This window comes from Euleptes europaea, chromosome 13 (genome assembly GCF_029931775.1).
Source record: "Euleptes europaea isolate rEulEur1 chromosome 13, rEulEur1.hap1, whole genome shotgun sequence".
In the NCBI taxonomy this organism is placed as follows: domain Eukaryota; kingdom Metazoa; phylum Chordata; class Lepidosauria; order Squamata; family Sphaerodactylidae; genus Euleptes; species Euleptes europaea.
The window spans coordinates 64,293,109-64,317,841 of NC_079324.1; the positions used below are offsets into that span (position 1 = coordinate 64,293,109).

Here is a 24,733-nt window from a genome sequence, read left to right on the forward strand (position 1 = left end):
TAGAAGTTCTGTGGTCCCAGGTGGGTGGCCGTGAAGGTCTTGGTCTTTTCTGCACCCTTTTTGTGTCTGGGGGGGGGGGCATGGATTACCTCGGAGACAAGCTGACGGTGGCCCAGACGCACATGAACCACTGGGTGGGCTCGGTGCGGAGATCCCTGCAGGAGGCCCTGAATTTGGTCACCACGGCAGTTGCCCACGAACGGACCACTGGGGAGGGGGCGAGCAGAGCCCCCTTCAAGCGCACCTCCTCGTTCAGGCAGTTCGCGTCCCGGAGCAGAGAGTCCTTCCGGAGGTTTTCAGTGCGGAGTCAGCAGAGGCTTTCTTCGCTGCGGAAGAGGCAAGCCAGCTCGGAGCAGGAGCAGCCTGACCTCGTAAGCGCCTTTCTACCTGCCCGAGGGCTGGGGAGGACCGATGTGGAGTGAGACGGGATTGGTCTCCCTGTGGCACTCTGTGCGTGTGGAGAGGCCGGTGTCGCTGTGTTTGTGTGTGCCTGGGCTCAGCCAATTGCCAGGAGGAAAACAGCCCTTTAGAGCTTGGGTAGTGTTATCCCCTTCTCTGATGCCAATAACATTTCGAGCTCTGTCTCCCCCCCACCCCGCAAGGTTCTTCAGGGATGGCCCTTGTCTTAGCAGTAGCCCAGCTGACAAAGAGCGTCAGTATTCAAGGTGGGGTTATGAGGCTAAGGAGATGGTTGCCTGTGGGTTATTTAAAAAAGGAGTTCTGGTCCACACAGAAGTTTCATCTTTCTCTCCTTTCTCCCCGATTGCCAAATAAAGCAGCAGGGAATTCCGCAAATGCCCGTGCGTTCTCGCACCGTGATCCAGGGTTGAGTATCCTGGCTTATGAAATAGCGTCAGGGTCTAAGCCCTGGCGAGTCCTGACCATTCAGCCCAGTGTCCCAGACTGAGCTTAGATTTAAACTGAGGTTCCGCACCCTTCCACTGGCTGTCTCTGAGGGAGGGGCACGTCACCAAACTAAAAAAAAATCCACAGTCTTAGTTCATTGAACAACACAGGGCAATGGCGTTCACGCGAGCTTGCTAAAAGGGTTTCGGAACAAAAAAAAAAACCACAGATGAAAACCAGGCTAGCTGCTGCCCCCCCCCGGGGGGGGGGGAGTTACCACTACCAATGTTGGGCTGAGCCTACCCCTAAATGGTGAGGTGTCTCCAGCGAGAGTGCCTTGTGCTGTTACTGTTCCAAGGGGTATTCCTGACAAGTTGCAGGAAGGTCTGGTTAAGATTGGGGCTGTGTATGCGCTGTGCTGGTGCACCTGTAGAATTTGGCTTTGGATATGGAACCTACTACCTCCAGAATCTCAGGTGGCTGTCTGTATTTTTTTTATTTTTTAAAACAAGTTTCTAATTCTGATGCAGAAATGAGCTCGAGTCCGTCGTGCAGGACGTTCTAGTGATCCAGTGGTGACTTCCTCATAGCTCCCCAGGCCTCTTGGAAGCCAAATCAATTATACAAAAATGTGCAAAGATGTTCACACTTGATTTAGTGGCATGGCTTAATAATCTTGCCGGATCTTTTCTAGGTGCAGAATGTGGGTCACTGAGTAAAGATCCTTGGTTAGAGTGCCCACTGGCGTGTGGTTTGCAGATGGCTAGTATCTGTTTGAGTGTGTAGCTTTACTGTTGCCACGAGGGCCTTACCCGGCTCTCCATGACCAGGGCCCTGTAAAAGCAGCACGAACATACTCTGTATCGCTGGGCTTGGTTTGCAAGCTTGCTGACACAAGCCAGAGGATGGGGAGGGTAACTCCTGCCGTCGTAAGCAAGCAAGGAGGCCGTTCCACAGTGATGACTAATCCAGCTGAGCGAACTGCATCCTGAGGTGGTCTGGTGCCCCGTGTTGCCACTCCTCTTTCAAAAGCTGTTTTACACACACAAAAAACCTCGCTCTTAATGCACCTTATCCATATTTACAAGTGTGAGGCTGTTACACTTCAGTTGCATTTCTTTTTGAAAATATCTTCCAAAAGTTAAAAAGCAGAATGCCCGTGAGCGCCACTGTGGGAACCTCTCGCCTCTCTGTGCAACAGCATGAATGCAAAAAGCCTAGTATAGTAGGTAAGACTCGGCATGGACTTTATGAGAATCATAGAGTAGGAGCCATACAGGCCATCTAGTCCAACCCCCTGCTCAATGGAGGACCAGCCTAGAGCATCCCTGACAAGTGCTTGTCCAGCCTCTGCTTGAAGACTGCCAGGGAGGGGGAGCTCACCACCTCCCTAGGTAGCTGATTCCACAGTAGAACAACTCTCACTGTAAAAATTGTTTTCCTAATATCCAGCCAGTACCTTTCCGCCCTCAATTTAAACCCATTATTACGAGTCCTATCCTGTGCTGCCAACAGGAACAGCTCCCTGCCCTCCTCTAAATGACAGCCCTTCAAATACTTAGAGAGCAATCATGTCCCCCCCCCCCAGCCTCCTCTTCTCCAGACTGAACATTCCCAAGTCCCTCAGCCTTTCCTTGTAGGGCTCGGCCTCCAGGCCCCTGATCATCCTCGTCGCTCTCCTCTGCACCTCCTCAATTCTGTCCACATCTTTTTTTGAAGTGGGGCCTCCCAGTTTTCAGTTTTGAAGGGCAGTGTTTGAAGTAGGTTCTATATGTGTGAGGAAAGAGTTGCATAAGGCATACTCCAGCAGGGTTTCAGAATATTCCTTCCTGAGTCCCAGAGCCATGCGTAAAGACTGGCCCCAGGAATTGCTCTTGGAGTGCCCGGCTAGAGGCCTCTGCAGCCTTTGCCTGGGGGAGGGGGGGGGTTCAGCAGCAGGAGGCTCTGTTTTAGTTCTTGATGTAAATGTTTCTAACCCATCTTTCTGCCTAGCTAAAAGTGACTTTCTTTTCCAGCCCTGCAGAAAACATACGTGGTTAATAGGGTGGTGGTTGGCGGAGCATCAGTTGCTGGCACAACAGAGTTTGGCGTTCTGTCCTACAAATATTTGTTCATGCTCAGAACTCATGCTGGAAGGCATGGGCCACCTCGTGATCTTGAAATTGAGTCTGCTCCAGCTTACTGACGTGGACAAAGTTTTTAACTTGTCCTGTGAAAAGTTCCTGTGTGCAAGCGCTGTTGAAATGAATAGGAACTTCAGAAGAGATTGATTGGTTTTGGAGATAGCACCCCCCCCCCCGAAGCCCTAGAACCATAAACAAACAATCACATATAGACCATAGGCAAATACGCTGAAACATGTATGGTCTATATGTGATTATTTGTTTATGGTCTGTGTATGTATGTCTTGTATATTATGCCTATAGTGTTATTATAGTATATGTGTTTGTAAGGCTTATTGCAAGGTCATATAGGAGTTATTAGCATCATTTGGATTTTAACTTGTATTAAACTTATATGTATTCAGAAAACTTTTTAATGGTTTAGCTTTTAATCATATTGTTGGCCTTGTCAGCTGTTCTCAACAGGATTCACACCCGCTTTCTTGTCCTCGGCTTCCTCCTTTATGGCCCCAAGATCTCTCTCATCTTGACTTTTGGTTCCTGACTTGAACTGACTTCCCGTTTGGAGTTTCAGTGCAGACTCTCCCTAGCAAGATGCCATATTTTGGCAAAAGCCTCCCCATAAAGCATTTCCTGTAGCAGTACTGGTGGGTTCTTCTTATCCAGCAGGAAGGGGTGCTCACATCTTCTTCAGGAGGGTCTTGGTGGGGTCTCCTTTTCTAGCCTGTCTGGCCTCGATGGCCTATTCCTCTCCCATCATTGTCCTCCAACTCCTCTTCAGCATTTGGCTGGACTTGCTTTCTGGCATAAGTGGGGCCCTGGTGCTTTGCTGCGTCTCACCACCCACTGGGACCAGTGCTTCCTGCTGATTCCTTGGAAGGATGCCTGCGTTCTGAAGTTTAAGGGGGAGGGGGCTCCCGGTGCCTCCCTTTTGAGGTACTCCAGCCTTGTGCCAACACTGCTGTGTGAACCCTGCAAGTTTCATAGAATCATAGAATTGGGAGGGACCACCAGGGTCATCTAGTCCAACCCCCAGCACAATGCAGGAAATTCACAACTGCCTCCCCCCCCACACACCCCCAGTGACCCCTACTCCATGCCCAGAAGATGGGCAAGGTGCGCTCCCTCTCATCATCTGCTTAAAGTCATAGAATCAGCCTTGCTGACAGATGGCCATCTAGCCTCTGCTTAAAAACCTCCAGGGAAGCCCACCACTTCCCAAGGAAGCCTGTTCCACTGAGGAACCGCTCTAACTGTTAGAAAATTCTTCCTAAGTTTCCCAGAGAGGCACGAGGGTTGTTGGTGTAGCTAACTTGATAGAAATGCCCTTGCTTTGAGGATTCTTCCTGGCTGGCCTTCCATCATTTTGGAGCCTTCTGTGCAGAGCAGCATTCTCATTTTGCCGGGGGGGTGGGGGGCGCGGACCTCAGCCTCCTGCAAATGCTACAATATTTAATCTGGAGGGATGCAGTCCCGAATAAGAGCTGGGATTAACTAGAGGGGCTGGCCTGGCTCAGAACATCTTTTACGCTTCTAATTTTGTGGAAGTGCTGAGAAGAGTCGTGCAGCAGACGGTCACCGACCCAGCAGGGCAGGGAAGCGGGCTGGTGGTTTGTCTGTTCTCCAGGCATAAATGAGCAGCGACAACACAAACCAGCAGAGTTTGATTAATAAGGGCCCTCACTCCAGCACAGAAGCACCTTGTGGTTTTCCATTGTTAATGGCGTTATAATCATGCCATGGAATTTGCTGGCACCGGAGGCCGGGCCTCCAAGAAAAAGGGGAAACCTTTTGTGTTGACCGGCATCTTTTGGGCTCTGCTTTGCGAGAGAGCCAAATGCGCTTCATGCAGGCCAGTCGTGCCCATTGGACAGGAGCCTCGCACACTCTTTGGGATGGCTGTGGAGTGGAGCTGGGGCTAAGCACGAAATGCCCACTGGAGTCCTGAGGCCGCACGCTGCCTTCCTGCCCTCTTGGGGGGTCTTACAAGGCATTTTTCTTCGCCTCGGTTGAGCACGAGTTGAGAGCTGAAGCACGGAATGGTGCCCAACACAGGGGAACCAAGTTTCTTTCTGCTCACTCAGTGTTAAGTGGAGTTACTGTGGTTTGAACAAACGGGCTGGTCTGTGCAGAAGGCCAAATTGCTGACCTGAATCAAAAGCCTCCGGTTGCTTGGCCAGAAGTAGTTAATATAGTTAGCTTATACATAGGTTGTTTGTTTTTTTGAAATAGTAGCTAAAGTTCATAGTTACGACACACGCACCCCTCGGCTTTCAGTATTTCACCGCTTGCTTTACTCCAGCACATTAGTTGCATTTTGGATCTTTAGTTATATCTTAGAAATTGCATACAGTATAATGTTGCAGAAAAGCAGTTAAAAGGAATCTTCGTTTTAGAATTTCCATCCCGCCTTTCTGCTTAAGCTCCCATGGCAGCTAGCAGAAGTGAAAGAAGAATTTAAAAACGTCAATAACTGCAGAATGCATAACTCCAGAGGGGCAGCCGTGCAAAATAAAAGTGAAGTCCAGCAGCACCTGAAAGTGTGACAACCAACTGTTCCAGTAGGAGCTTCCATGAGTCAGAGGCTCACTTCTTCAGACGCTTATGTGATTACCTGCCTGAGGGGCTGGAGTGGATTTGGTTGTTGCACATAGGGGAGACATGATAGAGGTCTATAAAATTATGCATGGTTTGGAGAGAGTGGACAGGGAGAAGCTTTAAGAGGGGAGTGGACATGTTCATGGAGGATAGAGCTATCCATGGCTACTAGTCAAAATGGCTACTAGTCATGATGCATCTCTATTCTCTCCAGTATCAGAGGAGCAGGCCTATTATCTTAGGTGCTGTGGAATGCAGGCAGGATGGTGCTGCTGCAGTCGTCTTGTTTGTGGGCTTCCAAGAGGCATCTGGTTGGCCACTGTGTGAACAGACTGCTGGACTTGATGGGCCTGAGTCTGATACAGCAGGGCTTTTCTTATGTTCTTATGTTCATAATGGATGCTGAGAGGGGTCATAGGCTCCAGCCTCTCTCTGCAGATAAACACAGTGGAATGATGTAGGTTCAGCACAACTAATCAAGGAAGAAGCAGTCTGAAACGTAGGAGAATTTACTGACATCAGTAAAGGGTTACAGGATGATGCAGGATGTAAAGAAAAGCCAGTTAATGTCTTTAAAAAGTGGGCGCTGTGGAGCCATCAGAGATTGCAGTTGGTAAGGAAATCCAAGTCTCTGTTTAGGCCAGGATGAGAGACAGCGTGTAATATCTCGATGCATTCTAATTCAGCACTGTCATGTTGTATATTCCCTTTGCTGTCTATGTGTGTATGTAAAACAGCATCTTTCAGGTCTGTAATAGTATGTCCAGGAAGGTTAAGATGTCCCCCCATCCGCTGATTTCTGGATGTTGTGATTTCTTATGTCTGATTTGTGTTCATTGGTTCTCTCCCATAGGGGCCGACCCATTTGTCCCACGTCGTCAAGTTGGAGGTAGTTGTGGGTTAACAATATATCAACAAAGTTTGTCAGCCCAGCTTGTTGTGGTATTGTCAGCTGTTATCCTGATGACTGGTGGTCTGCCTTGGTGGGGGATAGAGGTCTGTGGAAGGTCACAAAAGCTCCTGCTGCAATATACGTCTCCCAGGTGGCCCCTGGGGATTCTGTCTCGTTTTACAGCCCCAGTAGAAAAGCCCTCGTAAGACAGCGAAATCTGCATCTCCCCTAAAAACCAAAAAAATCTGGAAAATTCCTAAAGTCCTTTAACGGCTCAGGCAAATGAAATGGTTTTCATCTGGTTCTGGAAAGCTGGCACAGGACACCTAACCAAAGAAGGCCTCACTTTCTGCAGATGGGGCCGGGGGTGGCACCATCCAGAAGGCCTCCTCTCCAGCTGCCACCTGTGTGTGTGTGTGGGGGGGGGGTACCCTGAAAGGGGCCTCTAAGAGACATCTTAAAGAATTCAGATGTGAGCAGGGTAGTCCTTCTGGTGCCCTCATAGAATCGTAGGGTTGGAAGGGACCAGCAGGGTCATCTAGTCCAACCCCCTGTACAATGCAGGAAATTCACAACTACCTCCCCCCCACACCCCCAGTGACCCCCTACTCCATGGCCAAGATGCCCCCCCTCTCATGATCTGCCTAAGGTCATAGAATCAGCATTGCTCGTCCCAAGCCATCCAGGGCCTTTTCTTTTCTTTTCGTCAGCCCAGCACTTTGAATTGTGCCCAGAAACAAACTGAGAGCCCGTGGAGCATTTATATTATGGGTGAGGAATGTTCCATCAGGCCAGTTCCTGGGAGTATTGATTTGTGTGTGCGATTTATATATTTATAAGCACGCACACAGCATTTGTCATTCTGTGGGCTGGCTAATAGAATCGAAGGCTTCCGAGAACTTATCCAGGAGAAGTGGTTTTTATTTATTTGGATTTTTATCCCATCCTAAATACCCAGCCGAAGCCAGACTGAGGGCGGCTGGCAACAAAGAAATGAAATAGATACTGTACATATTGGAAGTGATTCCAAAGTCCTTGCAAAGAGAAAATGATCTTTAGGCAGTGTTAAGAATTCTTGGGGGGGGGGGGATGCTGAATGGTTGCACATGTGCGCATTGCTGGGTAACATGAAGTGAGCTGGTCTGGTGTGATGAGTGGAGAGTTGGGCTTTGAAACCAGATGTGCCAGAGGGCGGTCCCATCCTGGCCACAGATGAATTCTGTGACCTTAGTCTGGCAGGTGGTGGTTGTGATTTGCACATGAAGCGCTGGGGTTTCCTCTGTGATGGCGCCCATCCCTTTCTAGAGTGGGGTCTGCTTGGTCCCCGTGCCTTCCTAATCTCCAGGATGCTAGCAAACACCTTGTTTGGTCTAGCTTTTAATAGGGCGACTTTGGGGGCAGTTGTTCTCATGTTCTGTTCTTTTTTTCATTTTGCTGTGGATATTGCATATATTTCAGTTGTGAGCCACTTGGAATGTCTATTGGTTTAGGTGAGACGGGGGGAAAGCCTGTGGGGAATGCAGCGTTTTGCAAATCAAACCTGTTTTAGACCTGAGCAGTAGCAGCTGGTTTTCTGATTAGTTTAGTGTGGCTGCTAATTTCAAGCAATGCAAGATTTTTGTTGTGTTGAAAAAAATGTTTAAAATAGGTTTTCATCATTGTCAGGACTTCTCCCACTATTAGAAAACTTTTCTAGTTCTTTTAAGAGATGTTCTGCCAGGAAATGTGGGATTAATTACTCTCATTAGAATTTTTTTTAGATTCTATAGAAGAACATTTAAGGTGATGAATGATAATGTTAATGTTAAAAAGCATTTCCTACAAGCCTGCAGGCTTTTCAATGCAACTAAACATGACTGTCCATGTCACGGTGGGAAATAGGGTTACCAGATGTGATGCTCATAGCCTTGATATTGCTATGATTGGTCATCAGTTCCCTGCTGGCACTAGTGAGGAATGCTTGAGACGGCATCTTGGTTCAGCCTTAGCGCTTCTTCATGTGCGCAGTGCTCTTTCCTTTTCCTTCTATTTGTCCAGGGGGCGGTGGGTCGCATTTTGGTGATCGCATTCTCATTTTACCGGTGGAAAACTGACTTGAGGGCCTCTGCAGAAATAGCATTTGAACTCAGGACACAGTCTCTAACATGCCATCTGCTGCTCCGGAGTTCTACTAGCCACTAGAATAAAGGAGGCAGGTTTGAACTTGGGAACGTGATGGGCCTTGAACCGGGAACGTGATAAGGAGCCTATCTTTTCTGGTTGATATGGCTCAGGTTGGTGGCATTGGTGCCTGTCTCTCTCTCTTCCCCCACCCCCGCAGTTTGCTTAAGACGCAAGAGTTCTACCCTGCATGCTGTGTGTGTGTGTGTGGGGGGGAGATGTTCATTAATGATTTGCACTATAATATACATTCTGGAGCCTGGGAGCTGCTTCATGCCAAGCCATAAGTGGAGAGTATTGACTCGAAGAGGGGGATTTGGGAGCTCGATAAGGCACGCAGGGAGAAATGTGTTTGTGTTTCAAGAGGGGCTGCTAGGGGAGGGGTGGGGGTTTGAGGCTTTTCTGCCCTTTCCTGGAGGGGTTTACAACACCGCTGACTGCGAGTCCAGACTGCCCACTTGCCCGTCTCTTCCCGTTCCACCGAGCCTTTGGCCTAGTTCACTGAGAAGGCACAGCTCTCCTTGGGGCAGTCTTCTTCATACCAGTGGAGAAAAATACCTTGTCCATCAGCCCGTGAGATCTGTTCAGCCCAGCTTTACTCATGTGTCAGCAGCACCCTTATCTCTGGCACCAGCTGCTTCTTGCAAAGTCACGCCAGACACCAGCAGTCACCCACAGTGGAAGAAGAAGAAGAGTTGGTTTTTATATGCCTGCTTTCTCTGCCGCTTAAGGAAGAATCAAACCGGCTTAGAATCACCTTCCCTTTCCCCTCCCCACAACAGACACCCTGTGAGGTAGGTGGGGCTGAGAGAGCTCTAAGAGAGCTGTGACTAGTCACATGAGCACATCAACACATGAAGCTGCCTTATACTGAACCAGACCCTTGGTCCATCAAAGTAACTATTGTCTACTCAGACCGGCAGCGGCTTTCCAGGCTGAGGTCTTTCACATCACCTACCTGCCTAGCCTAGTTCCTTTAACTGGAGATGCCAGGGATTGAACCTGGGATCTTCTGCATGCCAAGCAGATTCTCTGCCACTGAGCCATGGCCCCTCTAAGGTCACCCAGCTGGCTTCATGTGTAGAAGTTGGGAAACTAACCTGATTCACCAGATTAGCCTCCACCGCTCATGTGTAGAAGTGGGGAACCAAACCTGGTTCTCCAGATCAGAGTCCACCACTCCAAACCACCACTCTTATCCACTACACCACTCTGGAAGCACTGTGCAAGGCCTTTGTGTTCAGGTGTACCCGTGTGAGATCACGGATAAGCTGCATCTTGGACACCTCCTTAAGTAGTCCGATGGCTTCTTCTTCTAACCATAAATTTGGCATCAACTCAGGCTATTCTAGAAACATAACTGAGCGCATCTCTGGCCCCAGAGCCACCAGCTACTGTATATGTTCCAAGACCGAGTGAATGAGGTGGGCTGGGTTTTCTTAATTCAGCTACCCCATCTGTCTGCATCCCACCTCACCCTGGATCTGCACAGCAAGCAGTATCTCTCTGCAGGGGTGTTGTTCTATTGATGGCTGTGTGTGTGTGTGTTTTTAGCACAGTTACTTGGTGGTGTAGCTGGAACTGCCTGAGGCTGGCAGCCTCGCTCTGCAAAAGCCACTTTGCTAACACGTTTGCATGTTAGAGTACAGAGAGCCAATGCGGTGTAGTGGTTAGAGTGTTGGACTGGGATCCAGGAGACCCAGGTTCGAACCCCCGCTCTGCCATGGAAGCTCGCTGGGTGACCTTGGGCCAGTCACACATTCTCCACCTAGTCTACCTCACAGGGCAGTTGTAAGGATAAAATGGAGGAGAGGAGAATGAAATGAGCGGCTTAGGATCCCCACCGAGGAGAAGGGGAGTCTAAATGAAGTAAATAAATGTTATGCTTTGGATTCCAATGAGGGGGGGGGTTGAAGCTGCAGAAAGAGACTCCTGACCCAGAAGGTCGGACCAGAACCAACGGGTTGAAGTTAAAGAGTTTCCGTCTAGACATTAGGAAGAATTTTCTAACAGTTAGAGCGGTTCCTCAGTGGAACAGGCTTCCTCAGGAGGTGGCAAGTTCTCCTTCCCTGGAGGTTTTTAAGCAGAAGCTAGATGGCCATCTGTCAGCAGTTCTGACTCTATGACCGTAGGCAGTTCATGAGAGGGAGGGCACCTTGGCCATCTTCTGGGCATGGAGTGGGGGTCACTGGGTGTGTGGGAGGTAGTTGTGGATTTCCTGCATTGTGCAGGGGGTTGCACTAGATGACCCTGGCGGTCCCTTCCAACTCTATGATTCTATGACTTGTGGCTGGGGATTCAGCCTGATGATTCGCTGCTTCTGCTGCTTGAGCTTTGGGAGGCTGGGCCTGGGAGGGACGTCCCTTCCTTCCCTGAGGTCCCACCAGGTGGTTTTCTTGCTGCCTCCATATGGCTTCCTTGGCCCTTCTGCGCAGCGGGTGTTCTCCTCTTACTGTGAGGTCTGTCCATCTGGGCCTCTGCAGTGCCTCTGCACTGCCATTCTGCAGTGCCATTCCACTGTCTGTCAGAACGGTTGTGGCTCCTGGTTTGGGCCCGCTGGGCACTGCCTCCCCCGTGCCTCTTTCCTCTCCTGCTCCCTGCCGCGTCTATGTCAGTGCCCCTTTAACCTCCACGTTTCTCCCTTTGCCTCCGGCACAGTGCAGTTTTGCCATCATGATGCCCGTCCCTTCTCTGTGCCCTTCGAGGTTTTCAGTTGGGGGGTGGCAAGCGTGGACTTTGCGATTTATCCCTGGTGCCTCTTTTATGTCAGTGGTTCCCAGTCCCATCCTGAGGTCAGGCCGCGAATCTGCAAAACGGACCGCTCTGCATCCCTCCGGGGTGTTTGCAGAGCCCTTTTGCCTTTCCACCGAGCGCTCCTCCCTCCAGGATGGAGCGTGGGAGAGAAGACGCAAGGTGGACCGATCAGGCGGCCTTGGGTTGCCTGGCAACGGTGAAGCTGTAGCTGCTCGGTATCCTTGGCGGCGAGAGCGTCAAACGGCACAGCCGAGGGAGTGGGCGGGGTGTGGGGTTACGTGCGGAGAAAGCGAGCGGCCCTTGCCACGCTTGTGTGGCTCAAATATCGCAGGAGGCCGAGAGAAAGAGAGCGCATGCCTGGCGGTGCGCATTCCCCAATCTTCCCAGCTCCTGGGAAGACAGCAGGTTTTCCAAGCGACTGCCTGAGTGTGTGCCTGAAATCCACTGGTTTGTCCCCCTTGGAGTCCCCCATTTTCACCTCCCAGGTGGTTTGAAAGATGGTTGGGAAAGGTCTCCTAGATTTTCCTGCTGTGAGAGGTGCTTTGGTGTCTCTGCTGCTTCCCTCTGGCCTAACACTCCCACTCTGCATAAAAAGCAGATACGGGGGGGGGGGGGGCAAAGTCCTTCCTGGATCGAACCAACCCAAGTGGGGGGTAGGGGGTGGGTGGGGGAGTAGTGTCAAGTCTGAAAGCTTCATCCTCTCCAAACTGGAAAAGGTTATGGTAACTGTCATGATCTGTTTATTTCCTGCCTGCTGGGAAAGGGGGTGGGTGTGCTTGGCATGGGCAGCCCCCACCTGCCCTTGGTGGCGATGAAACCCAGGAACAGGATTTTGTGCTTCGTTTGTATAGGACAGTGTCTTTCAGTGTTACTCCTCTGAAGATGCCTGCCACAGCTGCTGGCGAAACGTCAGGAAAGAAAATACCAAGACCATGGTTACACAGCCCGGATAACCTACAAGAACCAATTAATTGGGATGTTCTAACGTAGGGCAGTGTGGTAGAGGAGCTAAAGTGTTGGATGAGGACTGGTTCAGATCCCTGTTTGAGCATGATGCTCACTGAGCCACTTCGTGGCTACTTTGTGCTCTCTCTGCCTGACCTGCCTCATTGTGTCCTTGGCAGGAATAAGATGGAGGAAGGAGGAGAGCCATGCACGCTGCCCTTCACTTTGTGGGGGGAAGAGTATGGTTAAAAAAAACCCACTGCAACAGGTGTAGGATATCTTACTTACGGCCGGTGACATTTGGGATCTCCGGGGCAGGACTTTTGAATCGTCGCACACTGCGCTGATGCCTCTAACCCCTTTCTGCAGTGCTGAGCAATTGGTGGTTCAGCCAGGGCTGCATCTGAATCCCATTGTGCCGAGGTGCGGCTTGGTTTCAGAGGACCAGCTGGCTCCTTTCCACTTGTGCTTCTGGAAGGCAGTCATCATGCCCAAGAAAAGGCTGTGCCGTCTTGCTGCGGGAATCCTTCCAGATCATCACTGTCGTTGGTGAGGTCATTGGGGACAGGATCCTGCCCGGTTCTAGGAACTGTTTATCTGCCCTGGCAGCAGGGGTACAGAGAGGAGGGGGCCCCTGGGGCTCCAGAGGAGTTATTGGCAGCGGGCTGGGAGTCTTTGCCAGGCTGCGAAGGACAGGACAGGCAGGATGCTCCGTTCCTTGTACACAAAGCTGATCTCTCGGATAGTGAGTATTTGGGAACTCTTGCTTCAGGCTGTGCGCATTCTGTTGTGTGGTCGCACATGTATCTCAGGTGGGGATTTTTCTCTTTACGCCACATCATGCCGAGAAAATAGTCTTGGATTAGTTACCTTCTTGAGAAAAGGTGGGGCAGTTCTGTGTTGCTTGTCCCCTGGTGATCCTCCCCTAAGTGGATAAAAAGAGTAGTGGCAGGCATTCTCTGGGTGGGGAAAGGGGGCCTGGTGGGCACGCGCCAAGAGGGGATGCTGCCCACAGGCCTGCTCTTGTCTGCTTCTGGGTCCCAGTGAGCAAGACCTTTCTGGTGGGTTTGTTTGGAAGTCTGTTGCTGCCGGGTCTTAGAGGCTGCCTCCCTCTTTGTGTTCAGTTGTGGTGTCTCAAATGTCCATCTACCAGCAGCCCTGGCAGTGGAACCTCAAGGGCATGAAGAGGGGCATCCTGGAGGGCTTGTGCCCCGATCTCGCGGAACTTCCTGTTGCTGAAGACTCACTCGAGCATGATCCTGTTTCAGGGGCACCACAGAGGAGCTCTTTATTGGAGGTGCTTCTTGGCCATGCGTGGGTTTTCAGCACAAGGGTGGCGAAAACCCTAGTCTCCACAGCAGCACACACGCACACCACGGTTTGCCAGCTGCAGCCGGGATTGTCATCGCCCGTCGGTCTGTAGGTGCTACTGGATGGCTCTGTTGCAGTAACCAAAAAAAAGCACAGACAAATTCCTTAAAGTGTTGCCAGGCAAAGGGAGATGGATGGCTTTGAGGTGGCTTTTAGCTGCGAGTGGGTCACCCTGGAAAAGCCAACTGCACATCAAGCAAAGCCTCCCTTTCAGGCCAAGCCTGCGAAGGACCACTTTCAGAGGCCAGCTGGCGCATCTGTCTCCTGTAGACTTAACCCACCATTTTTCACAGACCACCACACCTGCAGTAGCCCCCTTCGAAGCTTCACTGCAGCCAAACACTGCTCTTCTCAAGTGGAAACTGGGAGGCCCCACTTCAAAAAGGATGTGGACACAACCGAGTGGGTGCAGAGGAGAGCGACGAGGATGATCAGGGGCCTGGAGACAGAGCCCTGCGAGGAAAGGCTGAGGGAGTTGGGAATGGTCAGTCTGGAGAAGAGGAGGTCGAGGGGGGACAGGATTGCTCTCTTGAAGTATCTGAAAGGCTGTCTGTCACTTGGAGGGCAGGGAGCTGTTCCTGTTGGCAGCAGAGGATCATAGGACTCACAATAACGGGTTTAAATTGCAGGCAGAAAGGCTGGATATTAGGACAAAGTTTTTAACAGTAAGAGTTGTTCAGCAGTAGAGTCAGCTACCTAGGGAGGCGGTGAGCTCCCCCTCACTGGCAGAGGCTGTCGATAAACAGTGTCTCTGTGTAATCCAACCTGGGACAGACCGAAGGCTCAGCAGTTGGAAAGTCCTTTGTCGCATGCCCCGTGGAAACAAAGGGGAACTGTACAAAAGCTGATGCCGTCATTTTGGTGCGTCTTGTGCGGGGGGGGGGGAAGCTTCCTAATTGAGCCCCCGGGAAGTTTGCAGTGACAGGCTGACTCCGCAAGGTGCGCTGTTGCCCAGAGTCACAGAAGAGGAAGAGGCAGGGGCCCGTCCCTGAGCAGACAGGAAGCCGCCATCTCCCATCCCCAGGGCTCCCATCCCATCCCCTAGTTTTAGCCTTTCGGGCAAGTTGGGTTTTCCTGTTTCGAGGCTTTTTCTATCGTTCCTACTTGCAAGCAGAAGAAACCTGCAAGCAGACATTTAAAGGTGTTGCGGTAATATTGTGCCACCTACTGGATAAATCTAGGGCCCGTGCCACAGTTTGAGGCAAATATCCTCTGGAAACCTTGAGGAATTTCGTGGTAAGGAAGGAAGGAGTTTTTCTGGTCAGGTTGTGTCCAGACATCACAAACTACATGCAAGTATAAGATGTACCCCTGTTAAAATATCTAAATGCAGATGGCCCAACAAACTGAAACCTGGTTGGCACCAAGCTGGGATTTCAAGCCAAGGTTTGAAGCTGGTTTCTTAACCACACTTCATAGTTGTTGTGGTTTGTTGGGACATCTGAATTCATATTTGGCTGAGTGGCCCCCCCTGCTTTGGCCACCAGGTGGGAGGCAAGTCCCAGTGACCGCAGGGTCCATCTGACAGTGGAGCAGGGCCTTCTTCTGGGGTCAGAGTCCAAGAGTCACAGTCTGCGTTTCTTCTCCTTCTCCGTCTCCATAGAGGCTTTGGACGACCTGTCCTGAGCATGCTTTCATAGGCAGTTCTTCTAAGGAGGTTTCCATAGAGCTCCTGCCTTTTCCCCTTTCTTCTTGGACTGTGGAGGAGGCAGCATCCTCACCTCTGGTTGTGGGTGGCCATGATGCTCAGTGCTGAGGGCTATGCTTAGCTTCCAGAAACAGCAAGTGGCGGTTATTATGCTCCCTGTGAAATGGGTACTGCTGTGTGCAGAAATTATGCTTTCCACTTGAAAGAAAAATCTTGCTCTGTACACTTAAGAAATCTCAAAAGGTGAAAAGCCAGTAAATGTGGGGCTTTGGGGAGGGGGTGTGACTCAGTTTGTAGAGCCTCTGCTTGGCATGCGAAAGGTCCCAGATGCAATCCCCAGCATCTCCAGTTAAAGGGACTAGTCAAGTAGGTGATGTGAAAGACCCCTGCCTGAGACCCTGGAGAGCTGCTGCCCGTCTGAGTAGACAATACTGACTTTGATGGACCGAGGGAGGTCTGATTCAGTAGAAGGCAGCTTCATGTGTTCATGTGTGGGTTGCTTTTTTCTGTTTCTGTGGGTCGTCGTCCCCCACCCCAGTCTTGTTTTCAGTGTATTTATAAGGGCTGGAACATTTGGTGGCGTTAGTGGTGATGAAAATTCCTTCTGTATCTAGTGGCCTGATCAGGAGCCGGGCTGGTTGTTCCCTGATCACGTTCTCTGGGAACGCGCCTGATTAATACGTGTTGCCTTTTGTAATTTCATTGTGGACCTGTTGAGGCGGTTCCTTCTCGCGGGTGGACAGCAGGTCTCTCGTGGGGCTGGGCCTGCAGTGCCGGTCTGTAATTAGCTCTGGCCCTGGATGCCAGCAGTGGGCAGCTGTTCTGTAGCTTTGCATGGTGTGATTGGCAGGCAGGCTTAACACCATTTTGAACAAGGACAAAAATCGTAGTTTTTTCCTGCCGGCAGAGAGAAGCGGAAACTGCTTGAAGTAGCAGCTCCTGAATTTTTGCCCTCCTTCCGGCGGGAGGCTAGCAAATCAAACGGATCTTTGGAGTTTAAAAGGAGTGCCATCAAGAAAATGGAGTCCTGGTTTATGAAAAGTGTTTTGCTACACAGAGCAAGATGAAGGGGACAGAACCATAGAGAGACGGGGTTGGCGGGGGGGGGAGAGTTTGCCTGGCAACAGGGGCCCTTTCCTTGTGCTGACCCAGCTCCCTGCGCCTCTTTCCTGTTGCCCTCAATTAACGCATCCCGTTCCCCCCCCCAGTTGCTCTTGTTCAGAGTGACCTCATCGTAGCTCAGTTGCCAAAAGACAGGGAGGGGAGGGGATGGGGCTCCTCTGTGCAAATCAGGGAGTTGCGGGGGGGGGGGGAGGCGGACTTTGCCAAATAGAGAAATGTTTAGCATGTTTACAAGGCGGGACTGGAGCAAGACAGCGCCATACCTCCTGTTGCGCCCAAGCTTGAGAAGGGAAGCTGTGAATGACCCTGGCCTGCCCCGTCCCCCAGGAAATCTCAGGCGGGGGAGATGTTTTTCCTTTGATTGTGACTTGTTATAAACATTGCCCAACTCCCCGGAGACTCTCCTCCGACTGCCCTGCTCCTCGGGTGACCAAGACTCCCCGCTGCTGCCTTGGCTTCTCCCAGGCCAGGGGCTCTGGGGATGGATCCCTTGGCCAAGGGGGTTTTCTGTCGAGGACCTTCATTGCGTCCGCACATGGCTGTGGCTCCTGATGTCTTTAGAGGAGCACTAAATTGGTTTGATTCCCCCTTTGGAGCTGTGCTTTGAGGGGTGTCTTTTCTGTGCCTTCACTGGATGGGTTCTGCCTTGCTAAAACCTTCCTTCCAGTTACAGAGATCTTTCATTTCATGCTGGCTCTTCCCTGTAAACATTAGCGAGGCTATTCCCTTGCTGTCTGGCGCAGCAGTTTGAGACACAAAAGTGGGTCACAGCTCTTTCAGAGGTGGTTCATGGGGCCAGGAGGGAGGAAGAGGACTGGGGTGGGGGATCCAGGAGAGGAGAGTCTGGAGGCTCAGTGACTTATTTGGGTTTGCTTCTGTGTAATGTGTGAATCGGCCATGCAGTAAAGCCTTTTGCTCAGTAATATTATATGTTTGTACAGTCCTCCTAGTTAGTTGCCGTATACATCTGAACTGGCTTCCACATTAATTCAGAGGACTATGGCGGTGGGTGGGGGGAGAGATGTACATTACATGCGCTGGCCACAGAGAGGGGGAGGGCTTTGGGGGCTCTGTGCAATTGTTTGAATCAAAAAGGGAGGCCTCAGGCTGCCACCGTGGTACTCGGAGCTGAAGGCAGCAGGCGTTCCCTTTGGAGAACCTGTCGCTGGTGCCCGTTCTGGTCTCTGCTGGCTGCTTCACGGCTTGGAAAGGCCTCTGATGCCGTCCTTCTCTCTCTGTGTTGCAGGATCAGCTGAAGCAGTGTTTCGGCAGGCCTGCTGCTGAGGCCAAGGACACGGATACGCTGGTGCGGGAGGCAGACAGCCAGTATGGCACCTGGAGTGAGCAGCGGCCCAGTGGGGACAGGTGAGGCCTTGCGGAGCCGGCAGGCAGCCAGTGGCTGGAGCTCTCCCCTCGTGCTCTCTTCACAGCCCCTCTTGCTTCATGGCCTGTGGAAAAGAGTGGGAGGTGGGCCAGAGTTTTTCCCAGTCTGTGCGTGGGTGCTCTTGGCTCCTGTCTCCCTTGTGCAAAGCAGAGGCAGCAAAGCCCCCCCCCCCCCATCACAGGCCTGTGTGGCTGGTGCATGGAACCCAAAAGCTGGTGTCCCAGCTGAAGGGCTTCCGCTAAAAACTCACCTGCTTTGCATTACCTCTTGGCCTGAGACTGCACCAGGCCTTCCGCTCATGCTCAGCACCCCCAAGCTTCTAGTCCTCTGTGTTAAAGCTGCCTGCCCTGCCCCTCGCTTTCTTCTCCACCACACATGAGCTCCTCTCTTGCTGGCCCCCCTGTCTCTGCCTCTCCCCAATCCAGTGTCCATGAGGTTTGCTGCCCTCAGAGTGGCCTCTTGCTGAAGCAGCCGCCCCGTGCTCTTCCTTCCCTCTTCTTTAAGTCCAGCCTTCCCAGCCCTGCTCTATCCCCCCCACACTGTGTTCCCCTGACTCTCCATTCCTCCCCATCGCATGGCCAGCCTTTGACTTCCCCCTCCCCCAGACAGGTGGCTATCCTAGCTTTAAATCCAGAATCCGCCATTCCAGAGGTGGGATTGACAACGCCCACCCCAACTGCTCCCTGAAGCCAGCGTGGTGTAGCAATTAAAAGCGATGGCTTGGAGCGGTGGACTCTGATCTGGAGAACTGGGTTTGATTCCCCACTCCTATCCATGAAGCCAGCCGGGTGACCTTGGGCTAGTCACACTCTCTCAGCCCCACCCACCTCACAGGGTGCCTGTTGTGGGGAGGGGAAGGGAAGGCGATTGTAAGCCGGTTTCATTCTTCCTCCAGCGCTTGGCAGAAGAAGCAGTCCTGTAGAGAAGCGGTCCTCTGGAGAGGTTTTTCTCTTCAGGCATCTTCCCTCTCTCAGGGAACGTGCCCCTGAGGGGCCTTTGGAGCAGTGCCCCCAGAAGGGACTTCTGCTCGCATGGGTGGTTGGCTCCAGTCCAGGCGAGACCTTCCGCCTCATGGTGAAGACCTTGGCAGGGCAGGGCCTGGCCTGGCCTGCCAAGCAAGCACCACGGGAGGTGCTCTGGGGGAAGCCCTACCCTGGGTAGCCCCCCTGCCCCTCCAGAGAACTCCCGGCAAAGGCCTCCCCATGTGAAGGAGAGGCTCTGGTGCCACCTGCTGGCCAACAGGGGCTTTCTTTCTTCGCTCGCAGTTCCCCAAAGAGCCTTTGTGTGGGGTGTGATGAGAGCAGTGGATTCAGAAGGGCTCTCTGGTCTTCATGGCAGAAGGTGGTCTGGAGAAGCTCGTGGGGCTTCCTGGAGGCATTTGGCACAGCTGGAGGCTGGATGCTGGGCCCAGGGGATACTGGTCTGATGGAGTCGGGCTTTTCTTCAAATGTCCCCAGCTTCAGAGCCAGGGGTATGGCTCAGTTTGTAGAGCACCTGCTTGGCTTGCAGAAGGTCTCCGGTTCAATCCCCGGCATCTCCAGTTAAAGGGACTAGGCAGCAGGTGATGTGAAAGACCTCTGCCTGAGACCCTGAGAGCTGCTGCCGGTCTGAGTAGACAATACTGACTTTGATGGACCAAAGGGGGTCTGATTCAGTAGGAGGCAGCTTCATGTGTCATGTGTGTCACTTCCTGCCTCGTGGAGTACGCACGTTTCTCTCCCCCCCCCTTGTTTCCTTTAATTCCTTGGGGCTCTTCTATGTGCAGGGTAGGGGTTAAATTTGTCGTGAGCCCCACAGAGATGAGCAGGACCAGCCTAAGAAACCCCACCACCCCTTTTGGCTGTGCCATGCAACCCCAGAGCTGCACTCCCACATCCTCTGGGGATGATGCATGACATCTTGAGGCAGAGGCTACGCAGGGCAGCTGCCTGGGTTGCTGGCATTATTGTCTTGGCTCCAGGGATGGGAGGGATTTGGGACAGATAAGTATGACTGTTCCAAGCCAGTGTGGGAGGTCTGGCCTGATGTAAAGCTGTGTAGCCCATCTCCAGGGGTAGGGGATGTGCTTGCATGTCACACAGCCCTCTGGCACTTGGTCTGTATCTTGCGCCAATGCGAAGGCTGCTGTCGTTGTAGCTTGGTGCCGGAATCGTCTTCCCCGGAGAGCAACGTGGCCTCCGCCCGGAAACAACCCCCCAGCAGTCGGCTGTCGTCGTTCTCCTCCCAAACCGACCCGGCTTCCACGACTGACCCGAACGACTCCTCCAGGGACCAAAGGAGCGCCAGTCTGGACCGTTCCAGCACGGACGTGGACTCCGCTGACGGCGCTGAGGGCCCAGCACTGGCAGAAGCCTGCCCGGACTTCTCCTTCCTGGAGGTGAGTTTTCACAAGCAGCTTCCTCGTGGCCCTTGGCAGGCCATGCCATAGTCCCGTGGTGAATCACGTGTGTTGTTGTTTCCTCCCAAAGCAAACGGCGGTGCTGGACTCCAGCATCCTGAAGACTCGAGTTCAGCTTAGCAAAAGGCGGCGCCAACACCGCACTCCCATCTCCCACGTGCTCAGGAGGAGCAGCGGGGGAGAAGCTATACAGCAGCTCTCCGGGATGGAGGAGGCGGGCGGCAGCTGGATGTCCAAGGATTCCACAGGTAGCTAATGTGAGATGTGCAGTGGGACAGTTTATCCCTGGTTCCCAAAGCCTAGTCAGCAAAATGAACGGGTCTAAGAAAGCAAGCCAAGCTGCATCCTACAGAGAGAGGTGAAAATTCCCCTGCAGTGTTGGACCTGCCTGTTTGCTGGAACAGCAGGTCCAGAGCAGGTGGGGAAATCGGACTCGAGAGCCATCTCCAAAGAGTTTCAGAGGGTAGCCGTGTTGTTCTCCAGTGGAACAGCTAGATTCAAATCCAGTAACACCTCAGAGACCAGCAAGAAAATATTACATCCCTAACATCATGTCGATCTCTAAGGTGCTCCAAGACTTGAATTTGGGTATTCCCAAAGGTGTGATTGGCCCATGGCAGAGGAAGCCCCAGAAGGTCGGACCAGAACCAAGGGGTTGAAATTAAATCATAAGAGTTTCCATCTAGACATTAGGAAGAATTTTCTAAGAGCGGTTTCCTCAGTGGAACAGGCTTCCTCGGGAGGTGGTAAGTGCTCCTTCCCTGGAGGGTTTTAAGCAGAGGCTACATGGCTGATTCTATGACCTTAAGCAGATCATGAGAGGGCGGGCATCTTGGCCATTTTCTGGCCATGGAGTAGGGGTCACTGGGTGTGTGTGGGAGGAAGGTAGTTGTGAATTTCCTGCGTTGTGCAGGGGGTTGGACTAGATGACCCTGGTGATCCCTTGCAACTCTATGATTCTAAGCCATTTAGAGTTGGGTACAGGGAGCTTTGAGGTCCCCACTGCCAACAGACTGGGGAAGAAGGGCCGGTCTAAGAATCGGGGAAAGGGGTGTGAGGATTGCAGCCTCTGAGGCCTGGGGAGAAGGGAAAGTTGGCGGAGAGCAGGAAAGTTTCCCGTTGGCCAAAACTGCCTTCCCCATAAAGGGCTGGCGTTTTGATGACTGGAGCTTCCACAGGTCACCGGGAGGCCTGATTCAAAATGGCGCGGCTGCTGCTTAGCGTGCGGGTCCTGATTGACAACTTCTGTTTTTTTGGCCTTCATCTCTCTTTCTAACAACAACCCGAAACACCACTCCTTGGCTATGAAGAAAAGTCAGCGAAACCTGAAGACTCTGATGCGGAGGGGAAGCTGCCCCCGCCGTCGGAGCGGCCGCCTGTCTCCCAGCCACAGCGGCTGCCTGTGTTCCCTGGGCTGGACCACTCGGCCCTCAAGGTGACTACTGCCATTCGCCCCCCCCCCTGTCCTTTGCAGCTGAGCCGGGGGCAGCACTCTGCTCCCCTACCTGCCTCTTCTTTCACGCACACACTCTTGGGCAAGTTAATGATGTTTGCATATCAGTTTGCAAATTGTGGTGCTTGGTGTCAAGAGAGTGGGGTGTCTTGTGTTCTCGTCGGCTGGGAGCCCATTCATGCTTTGAGGGGACGGGGTGGGGGCATGTGTTCCAGAGGTGACTCAAACAGAAACCCTGCCAGTGAGGATGGGGTAAAGAAGCCTTGGAGTGGGGGACCAGGAGGAAGAGGGGCTGGGGGAGAATGCCTGGCTGCTGGTCCCTAAGGATGGGGGCCCCTTGGTCGTGTCTAAACAGCAGAGGCAGGAGGACCAGCCAAAAGATTAATTCATTCTGTCCCCCTTCCAGGCTCAGCTCAGGAGAAGACAAGAACCAGAGGGAATGGGGGAAGTCAGCCCTGTGCAGTTGTCTAGGTCTCCGAAATCTATGTTCCCGGCTGGAAGCCCTGGGGTCAGAGTGCTGCCCGCGGGCACAGAGAAAGAAGAGAGGTGAGTGGGGGGTTTGCCCAGGATGGTGAGGCTGCTGCTCAGAAAGAGGTTCAGATTCTGCGCCAAGGAAAGGTGGATTCTGCGGAATTGAGCGAATCTGCCTAAATCTGTGTTCCTTGCAGTGTTACTCCGTTCTGTTTTTGTGCCTCCGAGACAGCCAGCCACTGGGCCAGGTGCCTCTCTGGCTTAGAATCATAGAGTTGGAAGGGACCACCAGGGTCATCTTGTCCAACCCCCTGCACAATGCAGGAAATTCACAACTACCCCCCCCCCACACACACACACCCAGTGACCCCTACTCCACGCCCAGAAGATGGCCAAGATGCCCTCCCTCTAATCATCTGCTTAAGGTCATAGAATCAGCATTGCTGATAGATGGCCATCTAGCCTCTTCTCAAAAACCTCCAGGGAAGGAGCGCTCACCACCTCCCGAGGAAGCCTATTCCACTGAGGAACTGCTCTGTTAGAAAATTCTTCCTAATGTCTAGACGGAAACTCTTTTGATTTAATTTCAACCCGTTGGTTCTGGTCCGACCTGGGGCAGCAGAAAACAACTCTGCACCCTCCTCTCTCTCACAGCCCTTCAAGAACTTGAAGATGGTTATCCTGTCCCCTCTCAGTCTTCTCCTCTCCAGGCTCCTTCAGCGTACCCAGCTCCTTCAACCTTTCCTCATAGGACTTGGTCTCCAGACCTCTCACCATCTTTGTTGCCCTCCTTCTGTGATTCTAGCAGGTTTTGCCCACTCGCTTTTAAGACGATGTGCGTTTTTAAAAATAAAAACTGAAACCTGCTGACCCCCCAGGGTCCTGTTCTGTGATGTTGCGGGAGCCTCCCCCACCCAACTCCTTGAGTCGAGGGGAAAAGAACAGATCCGCGTTCCCTTGCAAGGAAGGAAAGTTTCTGTGTGCAAGAATCTTCACACTTGAATGTTTTGAGTCAAAAAGTGAGCTTCAAAGGTGCAAAGAGCCCCCCCCCCACTATTGCAACTGCTCCCCCCCAATCCTTTTTTTTTTTTTTTTTTTGCAGACTCAGTATGTTGGTTGTTCTGGTCCCTTTTGGGAGCTTTACTGTATGTTCCCAGCCAATCAGGGGAAGCCTAACAAACATGATAATGTCATGGAGCTAGGTAGCCAATGAGATTTGTCTTTGTTATGACATCAAGGGGGGGCAAATAAATGCAGGTTCACAGAGGCCCCCCATCTTGCTGTGCTGCTGGCTTTAGTGCCTTCCCTTCCCATGTGGTGCTGCAAATGCCCCCCTACCCAGGGCGGGCTGGGCCTGGAGGGAAAGGTCTCGTCCTGTGGGAAGAAGCCCGTGGGGATGAGCCGGCTCTCTGGCATTTGCTTGCAGTGCAACTTGACACGTGCCTTGGTTTGTTTTCCCACCTTCCCTCTGCTCCAGCTGGGTAAGATGGCATTTTTTTTGGGGGGGGGCATGTTGGCCCAGTCACCCTGACCTAGGTTAGGGTTGCCATTTCTGGCCTGGGAAGTTCTTGGAGATCTGGAGGTGGTGCCTGTGGAGGGAGGGATTTCACCTAGAATCTGTGGTATACGGTAGAGTTTGCCCTCTCGAGTTGCCGTTTTCTCCAGAGGAACGGATCTGTGTAGTCAGAAGGTAAGTTGTAATTCTGGGAGAACTCTAGGCCCCACCAGGAGGTTGGCAACCCTATAACCCAGGCGTGTGTGTGTGTGTGTCTCTCCCCAATCCTTTTCCAAATACCTCTTCTCACCCTTTTGCAAGGGCCTGTGCAAATTCTGACCGCCAAGGGGCATGGAAGAAAACCCCTCCCTCCCCTCCCCTCCCCCTAGCTGAGCCAGCCTTTTTGTGTCTCTAGACCGGAGGAGGCGCCTCCCTCCCCGCAGTGGCTGAAGGAGCTGAAGTCCAAGAAGAGGCAGAGCCAGTACGAGAACCAGGTGTGAGGAGGAGGAGGTCTGGAGGCGGCGGGGAGCCTGCGCACGTGGGGCAGCTGAGCAAAGAACTCCAGACGAGTCCGTCATGGCAGATCAGCCATGGTGGTTAAATGGAACCTCCACGTTTGGAGGCAGTCTACCTCCCAAGGGGATGAAGAAAAGAAGGTCCCACTTGCGGGGGTTTTGGAGGCCCCTGGCTTGCTTCCGTTGGGAGGACGTTGGTGTCGGCAGGCCCTTCGCACGATCCAGCGGGGCCGTCCTCGCCCTCTTCTGCTATGAGCCAGCAGACCACACCGGGAGGGAAGGCCAAGGGAGACCCCTCTCCAGATGGGAAACATGGGATGAGTCGGCTGGAGATCCTGGGAGCTGAGTCGCAAGCGCAGCTCTCCCGATTCTTGGGCTTTTCTGATGGGGGGGGCTGCACCCCAGGGAGGGCAGCCCAGCGGTGTTTTCTGTGTCCTCCAGCAGAGGGTCTACTTTGCTTTGCCCCCACCCTCCCTGCCTCTCCCACCTTGACAGCTGGGAGGCCTTCCTTGGGGGAAAGACATTGATTTGGAAACAGAAGCCTTAAATCGCCCGCAG

At 52.5% G+C, this 24,733-nt stretch overlaps 2 protein-coding genes across 2 annotated transcripts in view; both read left to right on the forward strand.

Moving 5' to 3' along the window:
- CRYBB2 (crystallin beta B2) overlaps positions 1–24,733 on the forward strand; it is a 134,111-nt gene that overhangs the window by 86,614 nt on the left and 22,764 nt on the right. The gene's annotated exons all lie outside the window — the stretch shown is intronic.
- KIAA1671 (KIAA1671 ortholog) lies at positions 81–24,160 on the forward strand. The gene is made up of 8 exons (XM_056859139.1): positions 81–371; positions 17,706–17,824; positions 19,980–20,220; positions 20,312–20,489; positions 20,702–20,704; positions 21,552–21,676; positions 22,101–22,240; positions 24,076–24,160. The coding sequence occupies exons 1-8, from the start codon at positions 81–83 to the stop codon at positions 24,158–24,160; spliced, it is 1,182 nt and encodes a 393-aa protein (XP_056715117.1).

Excerpts from the sequence above, each read along its gene's own strand:
- KIAA1671 (XM_056859139.1), top strand. The coding sequence starts at position 81 with ATGGATTACCTCGGAGACAAGCTGACGGTGGCCCAGACGCACATGAAC. Across the intron at positions 20,221-20,311 it reads CGGACTTCTCCTTCCTGGAG|CAAACGGCGGTGCTGGACTC; the intron begins GTGAGTTTTCAC and ends TTCCTCCCAAAG. Across the intron at positions 21,677-22,100 it reads TGGACCACTCGGCCCTCAAG|GCTCAGCTCAGGAGAAGACA; the intron begins GTGACTACTGCC and ends TCCCCCTTCCAG.